The 24,028-nt window shown below is 51.1% G+C and overlaps 1 protein-coding gene across 1 annotated transcript; it reads right to left on the minus strand.

Moving 5' to 3' along the window:
• Positions 1 to 8,651: 8,651 nt before the first annotated feature.
• Positions 8,652 to 23,277, minus strand: BNIP3 (BCL2 interacting protein 3). Its single transcript, XM_010359863.2, is given in 7 exon segments — positions 8,652 to 9,536; positions 11,585 to 11,734; positions 11,811 to 11,917; positions 14,553 to 14,637; positions 15,269 to 15,419; positions 23,030 to 23,126; positions 23,128 to 23,277. Coding segments are annotated over 7 exon segments (786 nt in total). The 3' UTR covers positions 8,652 to 9,490.
• Between the last annotated feature and the right edge of the window lie 751 nt (positions 23,278 to 24,028).

Below are 24,028 nucleotides of genomic sequence, written 5' to 3' on the forward strand. Positions count from 1 at the left end.
GCATTGCCTTTTCATTTGCTTTCATTGCATAGAATGAAGTTATGCAGGGTTCTTCTTTGGAACTACCTGTTTGAGAAATGTGTCCCCTTCTTTGGCAGCGTGGGGGGTTGTGTGCAGCATTTCTGTCCCCAAGCTGCCACCCGCTGTGTTTCTATAGGACCCCATCAGATACACCAGGTAAGGTCTGGGAAAAACCAGAACCGAGGCCACCTCTGAGAAAGAAAATTGCAAGGAAGAACCGAAAGTGCTGCCATCCAATTAGCCTGGTTTAAAGTAGCCTCAAATTCACTACAGATGAAGAAACATGTGCTTTCTTTCTAAGGCTTTTGAAAAAGTACTTTGGGGGAAGTATACTTTTTAAATATTGCTAAAATTATATGCATGCTAAATTTCATCCTGCATTTCAAACCAGGAAAATTAAGTAATTTTAATTACATGATGCCACCAGCACGTTTATTTTCAAGTAAGATCTTTGATGCCAGAAATCAAGATTTTCCAAGACATATAATACAGAGCTGTAACAATGCTGGGTGACCAGAGCTTGCTTCTGTGGGATTTAACACACACCCACTACGTGTCCCCGAGGGGAGTGGGGAGTCGGGCTCCCGTGCCCCTGTGGGGATGAAGGTGTGTGCTGATCCCCCGTTCCCGTCTAGATGAAGGTATGTGCTGATCCCTTGTGCCCCTGTCTAGATGAAGGTGTATGCTGATCCTGATTCCTCATGCCCCTGTGGAGATGAAGGTGTGTGCTGATCCTGATTCCTTGTGCCCCAGTGGAGATGGAGGTGTGTGCAGATCCCCCATTCCCCTGTCTAGATGGTGTGTGCTGATCCTGATTCCTCATGCCCCTATGGAGATGAAGGTGTGTGCTGATCCTGATTCCTCATGCCCCTATGGAGATGGAGGTGTGTGCTCATCCCCCATTCCCCTGTCTAGATGAAGGTGTGTGCTGATCCCTTGTGCCCCTATATAGATGAAGGTGTGTGTTGATCCCTTGTGCCCCTGTCTGGATGAAGGTGTGTGCTGATCCTGATTCCTCATGCCCCTATGGAGATGGAGGTGGTGCTGATCCTGATTCCTCATGCCCCAGTGGAGATGGAGGTGTGTGCTGATTACTAATCCACATCACAAGAACAGGGTGTCTGTCAATACCCTGAATTAATGCTAACACAGTGCCACTTGAGTTAACATTAAGTTAGAAATTGAGAATCTAAAAGTACTTTTATTTTTGTATATTGATTGTGACACAGTTTACAAAGTCTGAGGTGTGGAACAGAGTTATTTAAGCATTAGTCAACCCTGGTCCTTAAAAAGACAGTTCTAGTAAAATGGGATTGTATATATTTGTTCGACTATTTTGACCAAAAAGTTTAATAAATTGTAAATGTTTAACTGGATTTTCACTACGTATTTGGACACCTTTTGCCATCTTTCCTCTAGAACATATTTCCCACTAAATAGCCCACCTCCTCCACCTCCGGGGCAGAGCAGAAGGTGCAGCCCAGGCGGATCCCATGTGCAGAGGCTCTGTGTGGCACTGCTGTTCCCATGGGACTGCCACTGCCTCAAGGTCTGGGGTGCACATTCCCTGGAGGTGTCCTCACCTGGCTCTGGGGCCCCTGTGGAGGAAGTCACCTGGCCAGCAGCCCTTTCCACTTCCGTGGGTTCTCCCCAGTGCAGTCTTGATGTTCTGAGAGGCGCTGGCGATTGCAGGCACCTATGTCTGCAAAAAGCAGGATCCATTCACTTCTGAGAAAGAAGTGCCCTCAACAGGCATGGAGGAAGTTTCTCCTGGGTTCTTTTCCCTTGTATACTTCAGATTCCATTTAAGCCTTTTCCATCCCAGTGAGGTAAGAATCCTGTCTTTTTCAGACTTGATATTTATTATTTACATTCAAGCTTATGAAATATCTGTCATTTCTCTTGTTCTAACTTTCCTCTTTTCTGCTTAAAGAGAAAACAGTGTCATCAGCTTCTGAAGGTTAATGCTGAGCACACTTCATTGATGAAGGTTCTGTGCCTGTGGTTCACATGAAGGTTTGCTGTGCTCTGGGGTGATGACCTGGATTCCATGAACACACTTCCTTCATATGTGGATTTAACATGCCTTTTTTGAAAGAAAAATGGAGCTCCTATGAACCAGTTTATGATGCCGTTGTGGACACACTCGGTCTGATTTCGGAAGCCACTTGACTGGCAGGTGTGGGCTGGAGACTGCAGCATGTGCATGTCTGTCTGTCCTGTGTGGAGCCAAGTTACTGCCGTTAGTGCCAGAAGCCACCCAAAGTGCGGTGCCATGGGTTTGGTGTGTGTCCTGCTCCCGGCCAGACGAAGCTGGCCCCGGATCCACCGGGCCCGGCTGCTCGGCGTCACCCCTTTGCTTGCTTGGGAGGAGCACTGGGTCTGGGTCTGCGGAGGCTGAGTGGCCTTAAGCTTGCTTTCTCCTAAACCTGCGCTGTGTGTCCTTGGCCAGCGGCTTTGGCGTCAGCCACGGAGTAGGGGAATGAGGTCAGAGCCAGCAGGAGTCCGGGCTGTGCAGGACAGCAGAGGTTGCGTCTTCCCAGAGCTGCAGGCGAAGGGACATGAAGTGGCTGCTGTATGCAGGGTGTGGCTCTGCTCGCCCTGGGCTGGGCTGGGCTGGGCCGGGCCGGGCCGGGCCGGGGGTCCTGAGTGGGGCTGGAGCGGCATTCTCCGTGGTGAGCTGTGCTCTTGGTGCTGTGCTGGGATCACCAGGGGAGTCGGATGGAAGCCGTCTGTGAGCTGGTGAGACAGCCAGCCAGGAATCCAGCTGCAGGTGGGGAGAAAATGCAGCTCAAACCAGTGGAGCTGAAAGGGGCCTGCAGACCACCTTCAGACACTGCCTACGGCCGCCGCTCTCCCAACTCCCAGGAGAGGCCTGGGCCTGGGGGCCTGGCAGGCCCCACGCTCTTACCTTGGGTCCCATCCTGGGCAGAAGGACTCGCTCGTGCCCTCCGAGGGGGCTGCCTGCCAAAGCCGAGCTCAGCAGTCCCCGACAGTGGGTCTTTTCTGCTCAGGCAGTGTGCAGGGGTGGATGGAGTGTAGACCAGATTTGGGTAAGGGCAGCACCTCCAGCCCCATGGGGCTGTCACAGGTCAGGCCCTGCAGAGCTGTGGGGTTTGGCTGGTGTGGGTGGCAACCCCTCCTGAGTGCCTGCTGCAGGCAGGCTCTGCACCAGGGCTTTCCGTACAGCCATCCTGGCCATGGGTCACAGATGCACACACCACAGCACCCGGCTGGGCACTGGGGTGATGCTGGGCTTGGCTTTGAGCCCCGTGCCTCTGTGCCCCGTGTGCCCCGTGTGCCCCTCAGAGCACTGGTGACAATGCAGGGCTGCCTACAGGACACCCAGGGTTCCTTGATCTTTTAGGAACTGCAGCAAACCCCTGAAGCCGTGAGAGGTGCAGAGGCGCTGCCGTCCTGGGCCAGGCCTCAGCTTCCGCTGTCTGCACCTCTGGCTGCAGCGCCTGCACCCAGTCCCAAGAGCACAGCGGCTGCGACTTGTCTCTGGCCAGGGGAGGTGGTGGCGTCATACCCAGGACAGGAACCCACACTTGATGTCCTCTGGGGTCTTTTTACATTATCTTAAGGACTGACAGACTCCCATCCCATCTGCTCCCACCTGTCCCTAATTTCATGCGCCTCCGCCTGAGTTCCTGCACGCATTTCCTGAATAAACACCCCCCTGTGCCAGTCAGAACCCTCAGGGATTTTGGAAGTGAGAGCCCAGCAAGGCAGCTGGCCAGGGGGCTGCACTGCCCTTTGGGGAGCACCGGTGCCCAGGACTCTGCTTCTGAGGCTGGCCTGTACAATGATTTTGTATAAATCTCTCCAATTAGAACCTTTTAGTGTATTTTTTGATATAACAGAAACTGGTGTCTTAAAATACAAGACTAGCTGCCCAGTGATAGACACCAAATCGATCCTGGTTTGCAGTGGCCAGGATCCCTGACAGTGGAATGGTGAGGTTAGAACTGAAACTGCATTTCATGAAATCACACCATCACGCAGGAGAAAAAAGGTTTGGGGTGAGGGGCAATACCGTCCTAAGAAAGCTCGCCAGCTCCATGCAGTCACCTTCACTCACTCACCAGATGTAGATTGCAAAGAAGCAAAACCTGTGGTTTCTTTAGTAATCACAGTCTCCATCTGGTGAGTGGTTAAAGTCACATTCTGTTTTCATTTTCCTTTTGGTTGCTGGGAAATGCTTCTGATCGTAATAGTTTTCGATTCTGCAACTCCCGTTGTCTTAGGCTCTGTAGCTCTCCATTTTCTTCTTATCCTTGAGACGTGTCTTGGACATTGCTAACAGGCTGTGTTCCTGGACCTGCAACTCAGCTGGAGACTGGGTCCCTTGCAGATTTGCAGGGACTGTCCATCGCTGGTGTATAGATGCAAAACACTGGCACCACCCAGTCAGAACTGGCAGGGGCTCCCTGCACTGCACCAACCCCACAGATGGCCAGGCCCAGACCACACAACTGCCCACCAGGCTCCACCCCACAACCTCAGCCCAGCCAAGGCCGAGAGGTGGCTGCACTTCCGCCGGTCAGAGGTCCAGATAGAGCTGCGTCTGCTTGGAGTGGTCGACTGCATGACACCGAGTTTCATAATCAGTGGTACTTACTTTCCATTTATTAATATTATACCTTTGAAGATGACTGTGTGACCTTAGACAATTCACTTGCTTGCCTTGGAGTTGTTAGAAAATTATTTTTAGGGCCGGGCACCGTGGCTTACGCCTGTAATCCCAGCACTTTGGGAGGCCAAGGTGGGCGGATCACGAGGTCAGGAGTTTGAGACCAGTCTGGCCATCATAGTGAAACCCCATTTCTACTAAAAATACAAAAAATTTAGCCAGGCCTGGTGGTGGACACTTGTAATCCCAGCTACTTGGGAGGCTGAGGCAGGAGAATCACTTGAACCCGGGAGGCAGAGGTTGCAGTGAGCCAAGGTTGCGCCACTGCACTCCAGCCGGGGCAGCAGAGCAAGACTCCGTCTCAAAACAAGGTTGGGACATCTTTTTAAGTGTGTCTGTTCCAGGACGATGGGAAACAGTAATTCATGATTCCAAGAACTTTCAGGGGAAATTTGTTGTCCAAACCTAAATATGTGAACACAGTGTAACCCCGGCTCTTACTAGAAGTGTTTTTTCTTAAAGAAGCTGTGAACTGGTCATACGTACCCCGTTCACAAGTCCCCAGAGGAGGGTGACAAAGTCTTGCCCTTGTGGATGATTTTGGATACTTGTTTCTTGGGGGTACTTCAGTTTTTGTACAAACACAAATAAGTTTCACTCCTGTTTCCCGTTTCTACACATGGGGTAGTATCCTGTGCATGCCGGGGGGCACCTGGCTGTCCTCACTGCACGCGCCTGGGCAGGCTGTCCTCACCCATTTGTGAAGCCTTCTCACTGGTCGCTGCACGGTGGTGTCACCTCACGTGTAGGACGTGGCTTCTGACGCCACAGGGCTATGCTCTGAGGTTCTGTCTTTCTAACAAGCCCCCAGGCAGCGCTGACACCCCTCATCCAGGGACCACACTTTATTTTTTTTTTTAAGTAAAAAGGTATCTTCTATTTATTTTCCTTCTTAGTGTTGTACTTTGAAATAATTTTGGACAGGTTTTGGAAATCCTGCAGCCTTCACCCAGCCACCTAACAATGGTGTCTTCTGCAGACTCGCACCGTGCAGGGCTAGCAGCCTCACCTGCACCTGTCTTGGCACCTGCCTTGGCACCTGCCTTGGCACCTGCCTGGCTGTCTCACAAGTGTCCATTTTTCCTGTCCAGGGCCCTTCCAATGGGCCCACATTGTATTTTGTTGTCTCCCTGTCTTCCAGTCTCTCCTGCAGTCTTTAGGACCCGAGCACTTCGGAAGTGTAGGCAGGCATTTTGTAGACTCCCCCTCAATTTTAGTTTGCCTGATATTTTCTCGTGATTAAACTGCAATTATGCATTCTGGCAAGAACACGGAAGAGATCTGGCCTCCTCTGCATCACATCAGGATGTAGGTGGTGTCTACCAGGTCTCCACCCATTTGCAGTTTGGACGGGGCTTAGCAGGTTCAGTTCATCTGTGCTCCAGACAGTCAGCGAGGGCATTGCTCCTGGCACTGGAGGATCCACAGAGGGGGCCACATGGCTGGCAGGGGTGCTAGCTGCTGGATCCTATCTGACCAGGCCTCTCTACTGAGCAGTGTGGCTTCCTCCCAGCACAGCCAAGAGCACGCACCCCCAAAGAGACAGGAAGGGGCAGCTGCCACTTTTTTAAGGCTGGGTGGGCCCAGGAAGTGGTGCTGCACCACTGGCATCACTGCCTCCTTGTCCTGTTGGCAGAGTCCAGAACTGGAGGGGCACAGACCCACATCACTCATTAAGGGCTGTTGTCAAAAAAAAAAAACTAGGGGACTTTTTTTTTTTTGAGACAGAGTCTTGCTCTGTCGCCCAGGCTGGAGTTCATTGGCGCGATTTCGGCTCACTGCAAGCTCCACCTCCCGGGTTCAGGCAATTCTCCTGTCTCAGCCTCCCAAGCAGCTGGGACTACAGGTGCACACCGCCACACCTGGCTAATTTTCTGTATTTTAGTAGAGATGGGGTTTCACCGTGTTGGCCAAGCTGGTCTCGAACTCCTGAGCCCAGGCGATCCACCCGCCTCAGCCTCCCGAAGTGCTGGGATTACAGGCGTGAGCCATGGCGCCTGGCCGGGGGCTGTCTTAAAACTGCTCCAGGTTTCCTGTTTCAAAGAGCTGCTACCAAATGTTTCCTTTCTGCTAGGGACACATCTATTTTTGCACCTTGCTTTACTTCACATTCCCTGGAAACCCCTCATCCCGAGCTCTTCCCCGTCGTGCCTGAGTGGCAAAGCGCGGGCCCTGCAGGGCAGCAGTGTCGCTTACTCGCCTCTGTGCATGGGCACCTCAATTGTTTCAAGTATTTTAAGACAATCATGTTATAATAAATACTACCTAGTTATATCCTCGTGCATGTGCACGTAGAAGTTTCTAGGTCTGTCTCCAGAGTGAATCCCTGGAAGTAGGTCATGCATCCAAAACATAGATGCAGGGCTGGAGTTTTTTGAGGTGTTGCCGACTCCTCTCTTGCAGCCATGCGCATTCCTTGTAAGCAACGTGTAGGCGTCACGTTCTACACCCTAACCAGATGTGTATGGGCAAATGTCTGCATCGGAGTAAATATTAGATAAATAGTGGCCAAGTGTTCAATGTTTTTCTATCAAAATCATTTAGGTAATGTTAATTTTGTAAACTTGTTAATGAAATGAGTGGTGTGGGCAGTTACCTGTATTAACCACTGTAGAAAAGAAGGGCTGTTTACAAAAGCTATTCAGAAAGGCTCACTTACTGCCATTACCCTACCTCCAAGATAAAAACATTGATACAGACATCAGACTTCGTTTTTCATGAAATATCTGATGTTACGATCTAATGGAAAACACCTGTAGAAAACTTGACTCTTGTCCCATCTGTCTAAAGCACTCCAGTCCCAGAGTTCTGCTTTTTTGAAACAGGGTCTTCCTTGCTCTTGCCAGGCCGCATGCACTCTCCTGGCTCACTGCAGCCTTCAACTCCTGGGCTCAAGGGGTCCTCCTGCCTCAGTCTCCCAAGGAGCTGGGGCTACCGGTGTGTGCCACCACACAAGGCTAATTCTTGTATTTTTTGTAGAGACAGGGTCTTGCTATGCTCCCCCAGGCTGGTCTCGAACTTCTGGACTCATGTGATCCTCCTACCTGGGCCTCCCAAAGTGTTGGGATTACAGGTGTGGAGCCATCACACTGGCCCAGTCCCAGAGCTCAGTACCTCCAACTGGTTTTGTATTTTTTTTTTTTTTCTTTTTTGAGATGGAGTCTCATTCTCCCTCCCGGGCGGGAGTGCAACGGCGTGATTTCTGCTCACCACAACCTCTGCCTCCCAGGTTCGAGCAGTTCTCCTGCCTTAGCCTCTCAAGCAGCTGGGATTACAGGCACGTGCCACTGCGCCCAGCTAATTTTTTGTATTTTTACTAGAGATGGGGTTTCATCATGTTGGCCAGGCCGGTCTTGAACTTCTGACCTCAGGTGATCCGCCCACCTCGGCCTCCCAAAGTGCTGGGATTACAGGCGTGAGCCACTGTGCCCGGCCGTACAGCTGGTTTCACTGAGAGTTCAGCCATTATCATCTGTGAGGGGGACACGTGGCTGGCTTTGTTGTGTGCTAACTTTGATGGTGAGCAGGGGTTCACTAAGCTCTGTAAGGTGTGAAACTCCACGTTTGTGATGGAAGACAAACAGCAAACATATTTGCTCTAAAACAAAAACGGAATTCCTTGACCAGCGTGCTTTGAAATGATCTCAGATTATTCTGAGGTTAAATTATATAAAGGAATTCTGATGTCATGCCATCCACTTCCTCCAGATGTAAGACTTAGAGATGACTGCTTCCAAGGTAGTATCAACAGAGATCTTTGCAAATGACAAGGTTACATTTCCCACCCGAATTACGCGTGGAAAGGTGAACCACCACAGCGGCAGGCAGCCTTTCAAAAAGCTGCAGGAAAGATAATGACAAAATAGGGACCAGGCCTGGTTTCATCAAGAAGCTATTATGACGTCTGATTTGAAACCGTATGTAAATACAGTAATCTGAAGGATTTAGCAAAGATTTATTTTTTTTTTCCCATTTCCAGTCTTTTAAAGTAGACACAGATTTGCTTAGAATAAAGCTGATTTTAAAAGCACACACAAGTTGGGCACAAAGGAGAGGATTATATTCACCAATGCAGAGTGATAGAGTAAAAGACACTGAGCAGGTGCCTAGAGCAGAAAACTGATCATCCAAGGTGATTACCTAATGATCGGAGACTTAGTTCCTTATACTGCAAAAGCAAGAAGAGTTTAGTGTATGAACTGTACAGCTGTTTGTAGCTCTATCTTGGTTTCTGTTGATTATGAACAATTAGTATAGTTATGTATAATCTTTAGTAGACAACCTGCATCCATTTAAATTAAATAATACTTTCTACAATAGTGTGATATATAAGGCCACAATATTTATTTTGGACAAACCCCTTAAAGTAGCGATTTTATTATCAATGTTATTCATTCTTTTGAAATATAAAGTACTTCAACTGAATGAAGGTTGCAGATAATTTTTAAAATACAACATACATCATGACTAGGATATTAAAATTATTTATATTCAGATATTTATATCTAATATCCAATGAAAATTCACTACCAAATTTTTACAATAGATATTAATCAGTCTGACATGCTTATTAATTGATCTCATAGGTATAATTATAGATCAACATGATTTTAGTGTCTGTCGTTTTGTTTTACTAAATTAGGAACGCAGCATTTACAGAACAAATAAACACAAGTGACACGGCCACCCCAGGATCTCACAGCTCTTCAGTGAGCTGCGTTGCAAGCTCAGAAGTAATCCCACTAACGAACCAAGTCAGACTCCAGTTCTTCATCAAAAGGTGCTGGTGGAGGTTGTCAGACGCCTTCCAATATAGATCCTTAACAGAAAAAGTAATCAGTAGTTAATGTATCACCTTGTGATTCCCAGGAGATTGTGTTACAGCTGAAACAGGGTAGCTCACTGTGGTTAGAGCTTATGCAAGGGGACTGGTGATTTTATACCCATTATAAAAATTTTGTAATGAATCTGTAATCCTTTACTGAGTGTTCTATCAGTATGTATTTTGTATTAATTAGAAAACATCAGATGGTATTCTTGCATAGAAGGATCACCAAACTGAAGCGCTGTTTCCAGACAGAAAGCTGCTTTGTTCCAACTCAGTGCTGGGGGAAGTCACCTACCAGGGCAAGATGGTGTTGCCAGTTCATCGCCACCAGCCTCACCAAGGCCAACTGCTTAAAAATGAAGACCCTGCCCTCACGTGGTTTAAGTTTGGTAGTGGGAGAGATGTCCCAAACTAAAGATGCAGGAGCGTCAGAAAAGGCTTCTCGGCAATAGAGAGGCTGGCTCCAGCTGACCAGCGGGCATCACTCCAGGAGGGAGGAGGATGGGTCTCCAGGAAAGGGGGCAGAATCGGAAGCCTGGCTGGCCTGGCCTATGGGCAGTGGTGCGGTGGGCACAGTGAGCACAGACCTTGCTGCAGCAGCTTTCGGGGCAGATTTTATAGTGCGGTTCTGGAAAGCTGCTGAGGGGTGTGGGTCACCAGTGGCAGTATCAGGCTCTGAAAACCTGGGCAGGACGGAGGATAGCAGTTGGGAAGTAGCGGCTGCAGAAATCCATCCTGAAAGGAAGGGTTAAACCTCGTATTTAAAATGGGGACCCTGAGGCCTTGCCCCAGAGCCTGCTTGACAGCTCTGGAAAAGGCTCCAGAGAGCAAACTGCCTCGTGATGCTAATGCAGTCTGTGGGTCTGACTCCAAAAAGCACTGGCAGAAATAAAGGTGATAGGGGTGGACATGAGAATGTGTACAAGAGCTAGGAGAAAGCCATACACATGGGAGGGCGAGGTGGAGACATGGGCAGCACTCAGGCCCTGGCCCAGGAAACTCAGTGGCTTTCATCCCGTTTCCTTCGACCCCAGATGTGAGCCCTCTGGCCCACGGAACCCACCTGCCCCCAGTGGCATCCCAGTCTGTCCAATACACGGCAGCCATAGAACACTGTTTGCACACCAGGACTAGACTCCTCCTCCTCACTGAGAGAGGCTGGGACCAGCCCAAGGAGGAGCGGTTTTGGCTTCCTGCTCTGGCTCTTCATCACTGCTGCAGCTAAAGCTCTTGAGAATCCACAGTGGCACCTGCCTGGTCTCTGTTTTCTGCAGAATTCGTTAGTATAAGAAGCCAGAAAAGGTCAGGCATGGCGGTTCACGCCTGTAATCCCAGCACTTTGGAGGCCGAGGTGAGCGATCACTTGAGTTCAAGATCAGCCTGGGCAACACGGCGAAACCCCGTCTCTACTAAAAATACAAAAATTAACCAGGCGTGGTGGTGGGCACCTGTAATCCCAGCTACTCAGGAGGCTGAGGCAGGAGAGTCACTTGAACCTGGGAGGCAGAGGTTGCAGTGAACCGAGATCACGCCACTGCACTCCAGCCTGGGCAACAAGAGCGAAACTCAAGCCAGAAAAATCGGAGACCGCACTGGTTTCTTTATTGCTGAGAGTTAAGTAGAACAACAGTCCGGTCCTGGAGGAAGTACAGCAAGGAACTGAGGCCCTCCATCTACAGCAGACGGCTGGGGGCATTCCCACCATGCAGTACTACGCAGAAATGAGACTGCTTTTAACTACACACAGGACAAAGAGGTCAGACGTAAGAATCCCTGCTGTGACTCCATTTATATACAGTGAGCGACAGGCAGACTCGTCCATGCCAGACAGCACTACAGGGCGCCTGTGCTTGGGCCTTTTGGGGCTGCAGGCTGGTGGTTTCTTGACCTGAACAGTGACTGTGTGGGTGTGTGTGCGAAAATGCACCAAGCTGTAACTGATGATCTGGACTTCAGGAAATAGTTTACGAATAAATCACCGCGGCCCAGAATTGCCCCACGACATGCCATGACAGGAGTCACAGAGTCACATCACCTACCCCAATCCGATGGCCAGCAAATGAGAGAGCAGCAGAGATGGAAGGAAAACTTTCAGAAACTCCGCAGAGAATATGCCCCCTTTCTTCATGACGCTCGTGTTCCTCATGCTGAGGGTGGCCGTGCGCTTCGGGTGTTTAAAGAGGAACTCCCTGAGGCGGGAAGAAACGTGTCAGCCGATGTGTCCTCTGTCAAGGGGAGCCCCCGTGACACTGAGAACACACTCACTTGGGGGGAATATTTTCCGGCCGACTTGACCAATCCCATATCCAGTCTGAGTTTTTCTTCAAGATGCTTTCAACTTCTTTTCTTCTCTCAATATCATCTTCCTCAGACTAAGAGAAAGTCGATGTTAAATGCAGATTCATGTACCACACATGACACCGGAAAGCACCCACCTCCCACCTGAGCTTCACAGCCGCAGCCTCCATTCAAGAGCCCAAAGGCACGTGTCACTGCCCCGGACTGGGGTCCAAGGGGAGTCCTGGGGCTGGGGGCCTTCCCCAGGCCGCACCGCACTCGCGGCTCCCTCGCCTCCTCCAGGGACAGATCACCTCTGGGGAGTCCCAGCCCAGGGCGTAAATACATCGGGTTCACTGTGAGATGCTGGGGTACTGACAGCGGCAAACACTGTCCTAGGGAAGTCACGTGACATGAGGGCAACGATGGTGACTGCAGCACTGGTTATAACAAAAGAAAATGAAAACAGCCGAAAATGGCTCAAAACAGGGACATGACGAAGGTAACAGACACTGGACAGTGAGCAGGTTTACAAGATGCTTCCGGGAAAAGCAGGAGGGACACGGCAGAATGTACACCTAACCACGGCTGCGGCCGAATCCTCAGAATTACGTAACAGCACGAAACATTAAAGAGGATTTTTAATCCGAGAGTCTCGGTGGTGGTCTCTACTTTTTTGCATTTTCAGAATTCTGTACCTGAACATCTAATTCCTTTTAAAACTAAGGGGAAAATTTTGTTTTAAAACAGTGAAAACGGCAATACCCTGTCTCAAAAAGAAATAAACTTGAAAATCAGAATATAGCTCCCCAAACCCACCAACCATCTGGGTAGACCCAAGCTGGATATAGCCCCATGTGCCGAGGAGCAGGTCGCACGCCCTGGGGTATACCACCCACACATCCACAGCCAGGGCTCCCGAAATCATGCTGCGCTCTGGAACCCTTGGAGTGGGGCCAGGGAGAAGGCCTGGGTAACGGACTCCTTGTTTCCTTGGTGAAGGAAGCCTCGAGGGAAGCTAGCCCTGAAGGGCCAGCTACTAATCCTGCCTGGAAGGCCATGCCTCCTCACAGAGCTTCCAAAATACAGAACACCGGCCGTCGCCAAATTCTCACCATCAACAAACACCCAAGAAAACGTTTATCACGCATCTCATCTGCAACAAGGTAAGGCAGGCACTACCAGATATAACTGAGCAAGACAGTACTGATCGCTGCCTCGAACCCTATCTGCAGAGTACCAAGGGAGAATGATAGTAATCCAAGGCAATAACCCCAGGCACACTTTTCCTCTAAGACTCCGCTTTCACAACAATGCTGGATGCCGGCATGTAAAGCCCATTAAGTATCTGTTAACGTTAGAAGAGTCATCTCAGGCTGGACACGGAGTCTCACACCTATAGTCCCAGGATTTGGGGAGGATCATTTGAGCCCTGGAGTTCAAGACCAGCCTGGGCAACACAGGGAGACCCCGCCTCTACAAAAAAACTTTTAAAAAAGATGATCTTGGCCGGGCGCGGTGGCTCAAGCCTGTAATCCCAGCGCTTTGGGAGGCCGAGACGGGCGGATCATGAGGTCAGGAGATCGAGACCATCCTGGCTAACACGGTGAAACCCCGTCTCTACTAAAAATACAAAAAACTAGCCGGGTGAGGTGGTGGCGCCTGTAGTCCCAGCTACTCGGGAGGCGGAGGCAGGAGAATGGCGTGAACCCGGGAGGCGGAGCTTGCAGTGAGCTGAGATCTGGCCACTGCACTCCAGCCTGGGTGACAGAGCGAGACTCCGTCTCAAAAAAAAAAAAAAAAGAAAAAAAAAAAAAAGATGATCTTACACTAAATTACCAGGTTGATCAGCCACTAATGCTGCACTGCTCAGGCACCAGTTAGCTCAGGACTAATGCTAAGAAAGGCACAGGGTGTAATTTCCAGCAGGCAGTGACAATGTCTAATGAGGAAGACACCTCAGAGTCACAGCCACACTGACCGAATGGCCTCAAATGGCCCCGTGGGTAACGCCTGAGTCCCACACAGCACACAAGTATTAAAACCCACTCACTGTCCAACCAACAATCACAAGGAAAGACCAGCCAGTAGCCGGCTCACTGCCACCCTTTCCAGTGGTCCCTCCCTCCTCTCTAGACTGCAGCCACCAGGGAGCCCTTCCTCCTTTCTGGTGTATCCCTGATGGCAGGCAGGGGCAGGAGGCCCCGACTGCCTGTCCCACTCGGCGCCGCCCCCTCTCAGCTGAGTGTCCAGCCCATGTGCTTGTGGATTTTTTTTTTTTTTTTTTTTTTTTTTTTTTGAGACGGAGTCTTGCTCTGTCGCCTGGGCTGGAGTGCAGTGGCCGGATCTCAGCTCACTGCAATCTCCGCCTCCCGGGTTTACGCCATTCTCCTGCCTCAGCCTCCCGAGTAGCTGGGACTACAGGCGCCCGCCACCTCGCCCGGCTAGTTTTTTGTATTTTTAGTAGAGACGGGGTTTCACCGTGTTAGCCAGGATGGTCTCGATCTCCTGACCTCGTGATCCGCCCGTCTCAGCCTCCCAAAGTGCTGGGATTACAGGCTTGAGCCACCGCGCCCGGCTTGTGGATTTTTTTGTTTTTGTTTTTGTTTTTAAAGACAGGAGACACCCTTACATCCCGACTTTTCTCTGAGGTGCTCAATTACATTTTAAACCGTTTCCTGTACAAACAGATCACAAATACTTGTAACTCGCATTCTTCTTCCAGCTTACCTGTGAGCTGTTTTTCTCTCCAATGCTGTGGGTATCTGTTTCAGAAGCTCTGTTAGTATCCTGTGGTGTCTGTGAGCGAGGTGGGCTTGGCAATGTGAATAGAATGAGAAAAACAGAACATCATGTGAACATTCTATCATTAGAAGCTCAAACCCCAACGGCCTCCAACCGCCTCCGTGATGAGGGGCTCTAGCCAGTAAGCGTCTTCCCTTCCACCCAGCACCAGCCAGAGCCAAACCATGCCTTAGCCCTTTCGGCTGAGCCTGACAGGAGTTAGCTAGCCAGTCTTCCAGAGAAGAGGTGGGGGGGAGGCAGCTGGTGAGCGGCTGGCTTTGTCACCTGCCGCCTTCACGGTCTGTTGCACAGTTCTCAAGGGCACGCGACCTTTGACCACTCAGCCACTCTACCCTGGAGTTGCTCAGAAGTGCTGCTAACCAGGAACCACTCCTCCTGCGACCACAGCCCTGCTGAGGCGCATGAGTGCGTTTCTCAGAGCGGGGTTCTGGCTGTTCTGCTGCCCACTGGCGACTTGAACATGGCTCCCCACAGACTGAGTCCCAGGACGCTGCATCCCCAAAGAGGGCAGCAGGAGCCACTCCCGAACGCAGCCTGAGGGGAACAGCAGCCCCCTCTCCTAGAGGTGGCACTTCCCGCTGTGACTGTCACCCACTAAGACATCAGCACTGTAACACATACACTTGCTGACGTGCACCTACCTGTCACAGTGAGAACTCTTGGAGCTACTCCGTCCAGACTCATGCTGTGCGTCCAGCAGTATTTTTTCCATGTCACCATTATAAATAGAAACCGAGGCTGGAACGCTGCTCCCGTTCCCATTATTGCTAAAGTGCAATTCCACCCAGGAGCCTGGTGGGGACAAAAAAAGGGGCACAGATGGAATTTTCTACCCACTCTGGAATCTGGTCTTAATATCTAACCAGCCTGCCCTTCCATTTCCAAGAGGTAGCAATGGTGACACACCAGGAACCATCCCTTAACCCCACCTTGAAGACATCCCTCTGCCCACTCGCATGGCAGTGACTGTCTACGCACACACTCCCTGCCTACAGGAAGGAAGCCTCCTGGGGCTGAGACCACATATCTGTCCATGTCTTGCAGTTCCTTTATACCAAGCAAATGTCCAGTAACTCTGCTGAGTCACCAGAATCCAATTAGAATGCTTTCTCGCAGTGAGCTCTGACAAGAAAAAGGCTGCTATTTGGAAAAAAGGGGTCTTAAAAAAATGGCAGCATAATCTTAAGGGATTTAAAGTTTTCTTGAAAAGGTTTGAACTCTATGTTCTGTTTCTTTTAGAGACGGAGTCTCACTTTGTCAGCCAGGCTGGAGTGCAGCGGCACAACGAAGGCTCACTGTAATCTCAAACTCCTGGGTTCAAGCCATCTTCTAGCGGACGCCTCCGGAATAGCTGGAACTACAGGCATGTACCACTACTCCTGGCTATGTTTTTTAGGAGATGGGGTCTCGCTATGTTGCCCAGGCTGGTCTCGAACTTCTGGGCCCAAGCAATCCTCTCACCTTGGCCTCCCAATGTGCTGGGATTACAGGTGTGAGCCACCATGCCCAGCCTCTATTACTTGTATTGTGTGGCTTACTTTGCATGTATTTAATTTCTAACAATGTTGAACATGATTTTACAAGTTTGCTAGCCATCTGGATAGCATCTTTTTTGAACTGGTTCTTCAAATCTCTCATTCTTTTCTATTATCTATCTTATTTATGGGCATCCAGCAGTATTTTTTCCTTGTCACCATTATAAATAGAAACTGAGGCTGGAACGCTGCTCCCGTTCCCTTACTGCTAAAAGTGCAATTCTGGGATAATTCTATACTCTAAATATGCATTTTTCTGGGATAATTCTGTACTCTAGATATGCATTTTTCTGCATATTTAAATGCGTTGCAAGTAACTTTCACTTGGTAGTAGCTGGTTCTTTTCACTTACCATGCCTTCTGATGTACAGAAGTTCTTGATTTTAATTCAGTCAAATGTAGCAGTCCCTTCCTGAGCTGAGCTATTCTATTCTATTCTGTTATTTTCACATAGCTCTACTGTTATGACATTCACATTTAGATCCAAAATCTACATGGATTAATTTTTCCACTGATGTGATACGGATGCCCCATTTATTGCAGGCAGCTCCCACCTCGCCTCTGCTCTGCGCTGCTTCCGTTGTCAGACATCAAGCGTGCACATAGGCACATGTCTATTTTTGGGCCCAGGATAATTTCTCTACTTTGTGTCATAGGTTTATTTATTTAAAGCAAATCTGGTAAAAGCTTCCTCTGGTAGTGTATGGAGGATGGAGTGCAGTAGAGGAAAGTGCAGGTCACAAAAGATGGAGAAACTTACGGAGGAGAACAATGGAATTATCTCATTTTGCAGTCACTATAATTTAAGTAAGTAGAATAATCACCCTGAGCCACTGACTGTCCTTAAACCAACACAGCACTACTAACCCCATGTTATTAGGGGGAACCGAGCAGCCTCTTCATCCGTCATGTTCACTGGAAGCAAAGGCAGGTGTTCAGCTTTCCACACACACTAGGCATCTCTCCTGAAAGAGGCCTGGCCCAGCCTCAATATGCCACTTGTTGCTGAGTATATTTCATATTAACCAGAAAAAAGCAAACCGAAGGCCCAGGAAGGAAATGTGGATTTGCAACTTATACCATCAACAGCCTCCCAGTAAGTTGCTAACGAAATGATCACACAAATTTTCAAATTAACACATGATTGTTCTCTTTGGCCTCTCACGTTGCCTCATGTCCTGGCCCATAAGAAGCACATCCCGAATACAAAGGCAGGCCAGGGTCTGTCCTGGAGCCTGGAGCTCACTGCAGGAGAAAGGCCCAGGCCAGTCTGCCCCACACTCTGGCAGAGGCTACACGGTGCCTTCCGAGATGTGTAGACCACACCATTCCCGGAACCGCTCATCTGACTAGACAGTATTGCCAAAAGTGTTGTTCAGATATCTGACGATATGAAACACAAATGGAGCTTGAAGATGTCTCTTGTCCGATGCCACTCTTAACATCAAATGTGGGACACCAAGTCACCACCACCGTGGTGTCCGACGATTCAATTCCATTCTATCTACCTAGACTTAGTGTCGAGCCCACAAGACTGTTCCCACGGATGCAAGTGGAGAATGGGGTGTCCAGGTTACCCACGTTTTTGCCAGTCCCTCTACCTACTCGGGATCCCACACACACCCCTCAGGTTCAATAATTTGCTACAACTCACAGAACTCAGAAAAACATTTTACTTTATCAGTTTACCAGAAACAATTACAGAGCAGCCAAATGGAAATGACATACAGCCCAGATCCCCACCTACCCCACACGTCCCAACCCTAACCCCAACCATGCTCTCTGAGACGAGACCCCCACCTACCCCACATCCCAACCCTAACCCTAACCAGACCCCCCTACCCCACACGTCCCAACCCTAACCCTAACCATGCTACCCGCACCTCATGGCTCCCCCATCTCCAGTCCCCTCCCCTCCTAGGAGGGGCTTCCCTGGGAATTTCTACCTCAAATAACTATCCTGGGGCCGCCCTGGAACCACTGTATTAGCAGTGTATTCTGAAGGGGCTCCTTACAACTCACACCAAAAATGGTGAACCAAGGAGCACTTTTGGAGCACACTGCTGACAGGGTGACTATGAATAACACACACTGGTCAGGCTGCTCTGCCTATGGAATCGCCACCCTTTTATTGGCACAGTGGCACACACCCGTAATCCCAGCACTTTGGGAGGCTGAGGCAGGCGGGATCACCTGAGGTCAGAAGTTGGAGACCAGCCTGACCAACATGGTGAAATCCCGTTTCTACTAAAAATACAAAATTAGCTGGGCGTGTTGGGTGCCTGTAATCCCAGCTACTCGGGAGGCTGAGGCAGAAGAATTGCTTGAACCCAGGAGGTGGAGGTTGCAGTGAGGCGAGATCTGCCACTGCACTCCAGCCTGGGCAACAAGAGCGAAACTCTGTCTCCGGCAGTGGGGAGACACTTACTGCTCAGGAAATCCCAGGGGTTTAGGTGCTCTGCACCTAGAAGTAGGGTCAAGACCAAACATATATATATATATCTATCACACAAGGGGCAAGCTGAAGACGACAGGAACAGGAAGATAAAGTGGAGACAAGTGTATCTCTGTCTCTGTCTCTCTGTCCTACTGTAACAGAAACCCACAGACTAAGTGATTTACGAACAGAAATTGATCTCCTTTCTGGAGGCTGGGAGGTCCAAGATCCAGGCACCAACATCTGGTGTCGGGTGAGGGTCTTCCTGCCCCATCCCTTCAGTGAGGGCACAGAGGGACCCACCTCCCTCCATCCAGCCCCTTAGAGCACTAATCCCATTCACTAGAGAGGAGCCCCCACGGCCAAGCCACCTCTTAAAGGTCCACCTTTTACTACCATACCACGGGCAACATGGGGAGGACATATGCAAACCAAAGCAGTGCTTTTTAAAAAATCGCCCCAGAAAGAGTCCTAAAAATCCAGGAAACAAAAAAAAAAAACCCATTCCGGATTGTCCATGGCTAATGACTTTGGGCCCAAAAGCTGTATTCCCAGGAATGATTTACTAAGGGACAGGAGTTTTATTATTAACCTACAGCAACCGGGTAGGAAAGGCACTTCCTGGAGAATGGAGCATGCTGTGTATCTACTCACATGTTACAGTTCTCCACTGAGATCATTCACCTTTTCAAAGAAAGATGGGGAGTGAGGTTGCTTAATGACCTTAGAAAACCTGCTCATAATCACAAGTAGTTTACTTCAAATAACTGTAGTATAATTAGGCCCCAGAAAGAAAGGTGCTGCTGTTGCTGCTGCAACAAAAGCCCTCCTTCCTAATCTCATTTCATGTCCCTCTCCTTAGGTTCCTCCCCCTCCTTACTTATAATTTACAGTGCTAACAAGACACACAGCCAGTAAGTCTTACCTCCCTTCTATAACAAGGCAGATGAGATTTTGAAAAGCCTAGACTATATTTACATCACACTACAAAAAAGAAAACTGATAGGTCTACCTCAGAGACAGAATACAATCCAACAAGAGTTCTTAATCCATGTCTTATTCTCACTTTATGTAAAAAAAAAAAAAAAGAAAAAGAAAAGAAAATCATCTGACAGACATTCAGCTTCTCTAGGTGCCCAAAGCAGTTCTCTCTCCAGTGACAGACTCCGGGGAATGCCTTCGATTCACTGCCCTCTGTATGTCCCCAGGGCAACTCCCTGGGTCCCATTCCTCAACACGGATTCACTGGCCACAGCCATGAGCCCCACGTGGAGTAAACACAGGGCCAAGTTCTCAAGGCCACCCTATGCCCTAACCTGGGATGACAATCTCAACTCTGGCTATGAAGGGAGAACCACCTGTGGTGTTTTTCATTGGTCTCCAAAAACCCAGCCTCAGCCCACTCTGAAAGTGACTATTTGGGATGCTGGGTGGAATCCAGAAAATAGATTGAAAAAGCTCTGGGATAAATGTCAGAAGAGAGGGAGGCAGCCTCCCAGAAAAAAAAAAGCCTGAAGCAGAGGAGCTGTGAACCCCAGAGGGAACTAGCACCCCCAAAACCATACAAAGGGCTTCTTCCCCAGGGGAGGTGGGCTCTAAGAAATTGCTGTTTTTACCTTAAAAGCTTCTCAGGTTAGTGGGGAGAGGAACAAAAGTGACTTGCCTGACAAAATATTTCAAGCATCAAGTCAGCCCGGTAGGTAATACCAGGTCCCTGGCTTCTAATGGGCTCGTTTCCCTGGACCTTCCTCTTGCCAGGCTCTCCTCCAGGACCCTGGCCTATGGCACGAAGCCTCAGGCATCCGCTCCAGGTATCCCACTGGTGCTTAATGCAGAGTCCTTGGTTTCTCCTTAAGTTGCCAGCCTTATCTTTCACTCCACCTCTAGAACCTCATTGTGACCATCTATGAAATGCAGGTCTTGGACAAGAATCTAGATGTCTGCAACCCCTTCAGGTCCCAAAGCGCACAATGCTACGATTCCGCTCCAAAATACGTGGGAACTTCTTTTCTCCTATTACAACTTTACCCATGGTGAGCTGCCTCTGACAAGAGAACCATCTGCCAGTTGCAGACACAGCAGTGGGTGAAGAGGTGAGGGCTTGGATCATTCAATACAGAAGCTCCAGAGTAAATGGGCAAGCACTTTACTGAACTGATGCCCTCCTGGTGAAGACAGTGGGTCCTTCAAGGAAGTGACGCCCCGCAACCGTGACACGGTCTCATCACAGAATCCTACCTCTCCTGCATGTTAGCAGTGACATGCCCAGGAGAAAAAGGCCAAGTTCACGGCTGCAGTGAGCTATATAATGATTGTGCTACTGCACTCCAGCTTGGGCGACAAAGTAAGACTGGGCTCGTAAAAAATAAAGAGGAAAAAAAGGACAAATACGAGCATCCTGCGGGTCCACAACAATAGCCAGAATGATCAAGAGATAGAAAGGAACAGAATCAGCCCATTTTGCCGTCAACTCCTCAGGAAAAGCAGCTGGCCCCAGAGGGTACACGCAGAGAGAGTGCTTGCTGCTTCCATCCGTGGGTCTGGCTGCAAGGCTCCCACAGTTCTCTGTTCCGAGGTAAACAAGGGGCAGTGAAATCAGAGGGGCAGAGGTGAGCGCTGCCTGAGCGAGCCACCGCTCCGCGCCGGATTTGCAGGCCGGATTTGCAGGCGGCTGGAGCCCGCGGGACAGGCCAACCCCGCCCACGCCGAGTCCACGGTGGCCCCGTCCTGACGCGCGGACACTCAGGGCGGCCCAAGGAATCGCCTACATGGGATCCACCCCGCGGGTAACTATCCTTTTATAGAATAAACAAAACAGAAAAACAAAAATCTCGCAACTCCGGCGCTGGCCGTCTTGCACTGCCAATGACTCAGCAGCCTGTGTAAGTTACATACTGGAGAGAGGACCGAGCCCCCCCCGGAGTCCCCTTCACCTCCCAGCGCCCAGATCCCAGCCAAGCAGTGAAACGCACAATGTCAGGAGTAACACAACCGGAAAATGGGTGATTTTATGGCAAAGAGTTTATAAAAACATCCCTTGGATTTTATAACAAAAGATAGGAAAACACCCCTTAATATATTCCAAAATAGTAATAGCCAATATTTAAATTTCAAGAGGAAAAATCCGAATTACAGGATTTTAAAAAATACGGTTCTAGGGCAGGCGCGATGGCTCAGACCTATTAATTCCAGCACTTTGGGAGGCCGAGGCGGGAGGATCGCTTAAGCCCAGTTCAGACCAGCCTGGGCAACATAGTGAGACCCCGTCTCTTAAAAAAAAAGTTAAAAAATATGGTTATAGTGTTCAAATATAGATATATAATATATTACAGTAACTAAGTCCTGCCTAGTAAAATCTTGTTTTTGTAATAAAATTAGCAACTCACTAAATTTATGTGAATACATGGTTTTAAAAACTCTCAATGAAGATTAAAAGTTCACTGTCAGAGGTTTCAGCAGCCCGTTCCCAAGCTTATTTAGTAAGCTAATTTTGCTTAGTAAACTCTGGCTTCAGAGAACACAAAGGTCAGCTGCCACCAGGTCCCTCCTCCCAGGCTTGGGCCCTAGGGACCCTGGGAAGGCGGCTTCAGTGCCCGCTTGCCTGAGCAAATGCTCGTCTGGACTCTGACGCGGACCCACCGGGTGGGGAGGGTCTCCACGCCACCTGGCTGTGCGTGGGGCAAGTCCTGCACCCCGGGCCTGCGTTTCCCGCTGCGTGAACGGATGGTCTTGCGAATCTAGCCAAGGGCACAGGGCGAGCCTCTACTCGGGCATTAAGCAGGCTGTAACGACTGAGTGCTGCCCTGGCAGCGTCCTTGTGCTTGTGTTTTCTTCACCCGTAAGGAATTTAAAGCTTTGTTTTGGAACGACCCTCTAGTAGAATTGGAACATGCCCATTAAATGCCGTATTTTAAAAACACTGTAACCCCCTCCCATCTCCGCCTTCACCCTTCAGGAAATCCTAAGTCACCACGGATATAAATTAAAGCACACAACGGTCCACTTTCCACGCCTTGGTGTTTGGTCGTTAAAACCAATACCGGTCTGAACTACAGACCGCGGAGGGCAACGTGGACTATGAGGCTGCTCGGACCAACTGCGAGACGCAGATTCACCTCCAGGTGGAATTCTAGCTTGCGCGGAGCTGGAGAATCGGGGCTTTCCCGTGCGGTCCGACCCAGGTCCAAGCCAACCCCCGCCCGGGCGGCGAGGAACCCCCCGCAGTACGCGGGGTCCCCACGCCCCGGGCTCCGCACGCCCGCAGGAGGAGCGGGCACGGGAGGGGAGGGTGGCGCAGCCTCGCCCGGCCCGCGATGTCCCCTAGGCCTCCCCGGCAACCTCCCCTTGGCGCCCCCTTGGCCTCCCCCTGGCCTTCCTCCAGGCTTCTCCCCCGCGCCCCCTCGGCTCCCGCGCCGCCTCCCCGGCCTCACCCTGCAGGCTCTCCTCCTGCATCCCGGGCGCTCCGTTCTGCGACATGGCGCCGGAGGGCGACTGCGGCGATGGGAGTCCGCGCCGGGCTGCGGGCTGCGGACTGCGCGTCAGCTGCGGGCGCTGGGAAAGCGGAGGCAGGAGCGCCCCGGCCCAGCTGCGCTCCTGGACTGAGCCCAGCCCCGCCGCCCGGCGGGAGGAACTCACAGGGCGGGGCGGGGCCAGGCGGAGCTGCGGCCGCGTCGCCCATTGGCCGCGACGCGGGGCCTGCGCGTGCGCACGGGCGTGGGGTGCGTGTGGCACGTGCGGCGCGTGCGCGGGGCGGGTCCTGGGGGGGGTGGGCGAGGGGCTTGCGGTGCGCTGGACGCGGGCGGGGACAGGGGCGGGACGAGGGGCGCGCAGGCGCTGGGGCTTCAGCGACCGCCTGAGGTGAGCCGGAACGGGCGGGGCGCCACGGGCCTCGTGACGAGGGGGCTGTGAGGTCGCCGCCGCGGTAGGCGGTGGGCCGAGTCCTCTTTTAAAGGGGCGATGGGACCGGTGGACGCCCTGGGCACTCGCTATCACGGGGACGCCGCCACGCTCCGGGGCGGGGCCGGTCTTTACGTCCTGCGAGTGGGGAAACTGAGGCGCGGGGCTGGCGGCGTCCGTGCGGGGGGAGTGAGGACGTGCAGAGAAGCGGCCGCTGCGGCTACGAGACGGCCCGTGGGGTCGGGACCTGCGCCGGGGAGGGAGCTGCGAGCGGTGGGCCGGAGTTGAGCGTCTCGGGACGGGGCCGCGCCCCCGGGTCTCTGCCCGCCCCGCCGCGGCGCCCCTGCGTGAACAGCGGGGCCCGTTGTGCTTGGGGCGTCTGCCCGCAGGAAGAAGCGGAGGCTCGAGCAGGGTCGGAAGAGTCTGCCCGAGGGAGACGCAGACCCCAGGGGCCCGGGAGAGGCGCGCCGTCCGCCTCTGCGGCGAGGGGCTTCCGGGGGGCAAACGCGGTGTGGGGCGGGCAGTCCCCGGGG

The sequence above is a fragment of the Rhinopithecus roxellana genome, chromosome 11 (genome assembly GCF_007565055.1).
Source record: "Rhinopithecus roxellana isolate Shanxi Qingling chromosome 11, ASM756505v1, whole genome shotgun sequence".
Lineage (NCBI taxonomy): Eukaryota > Metazoa > Chordata > Mammalia > Primates > Cercopithecidae > Rhinopithecus > Rhinopithecus roxellana.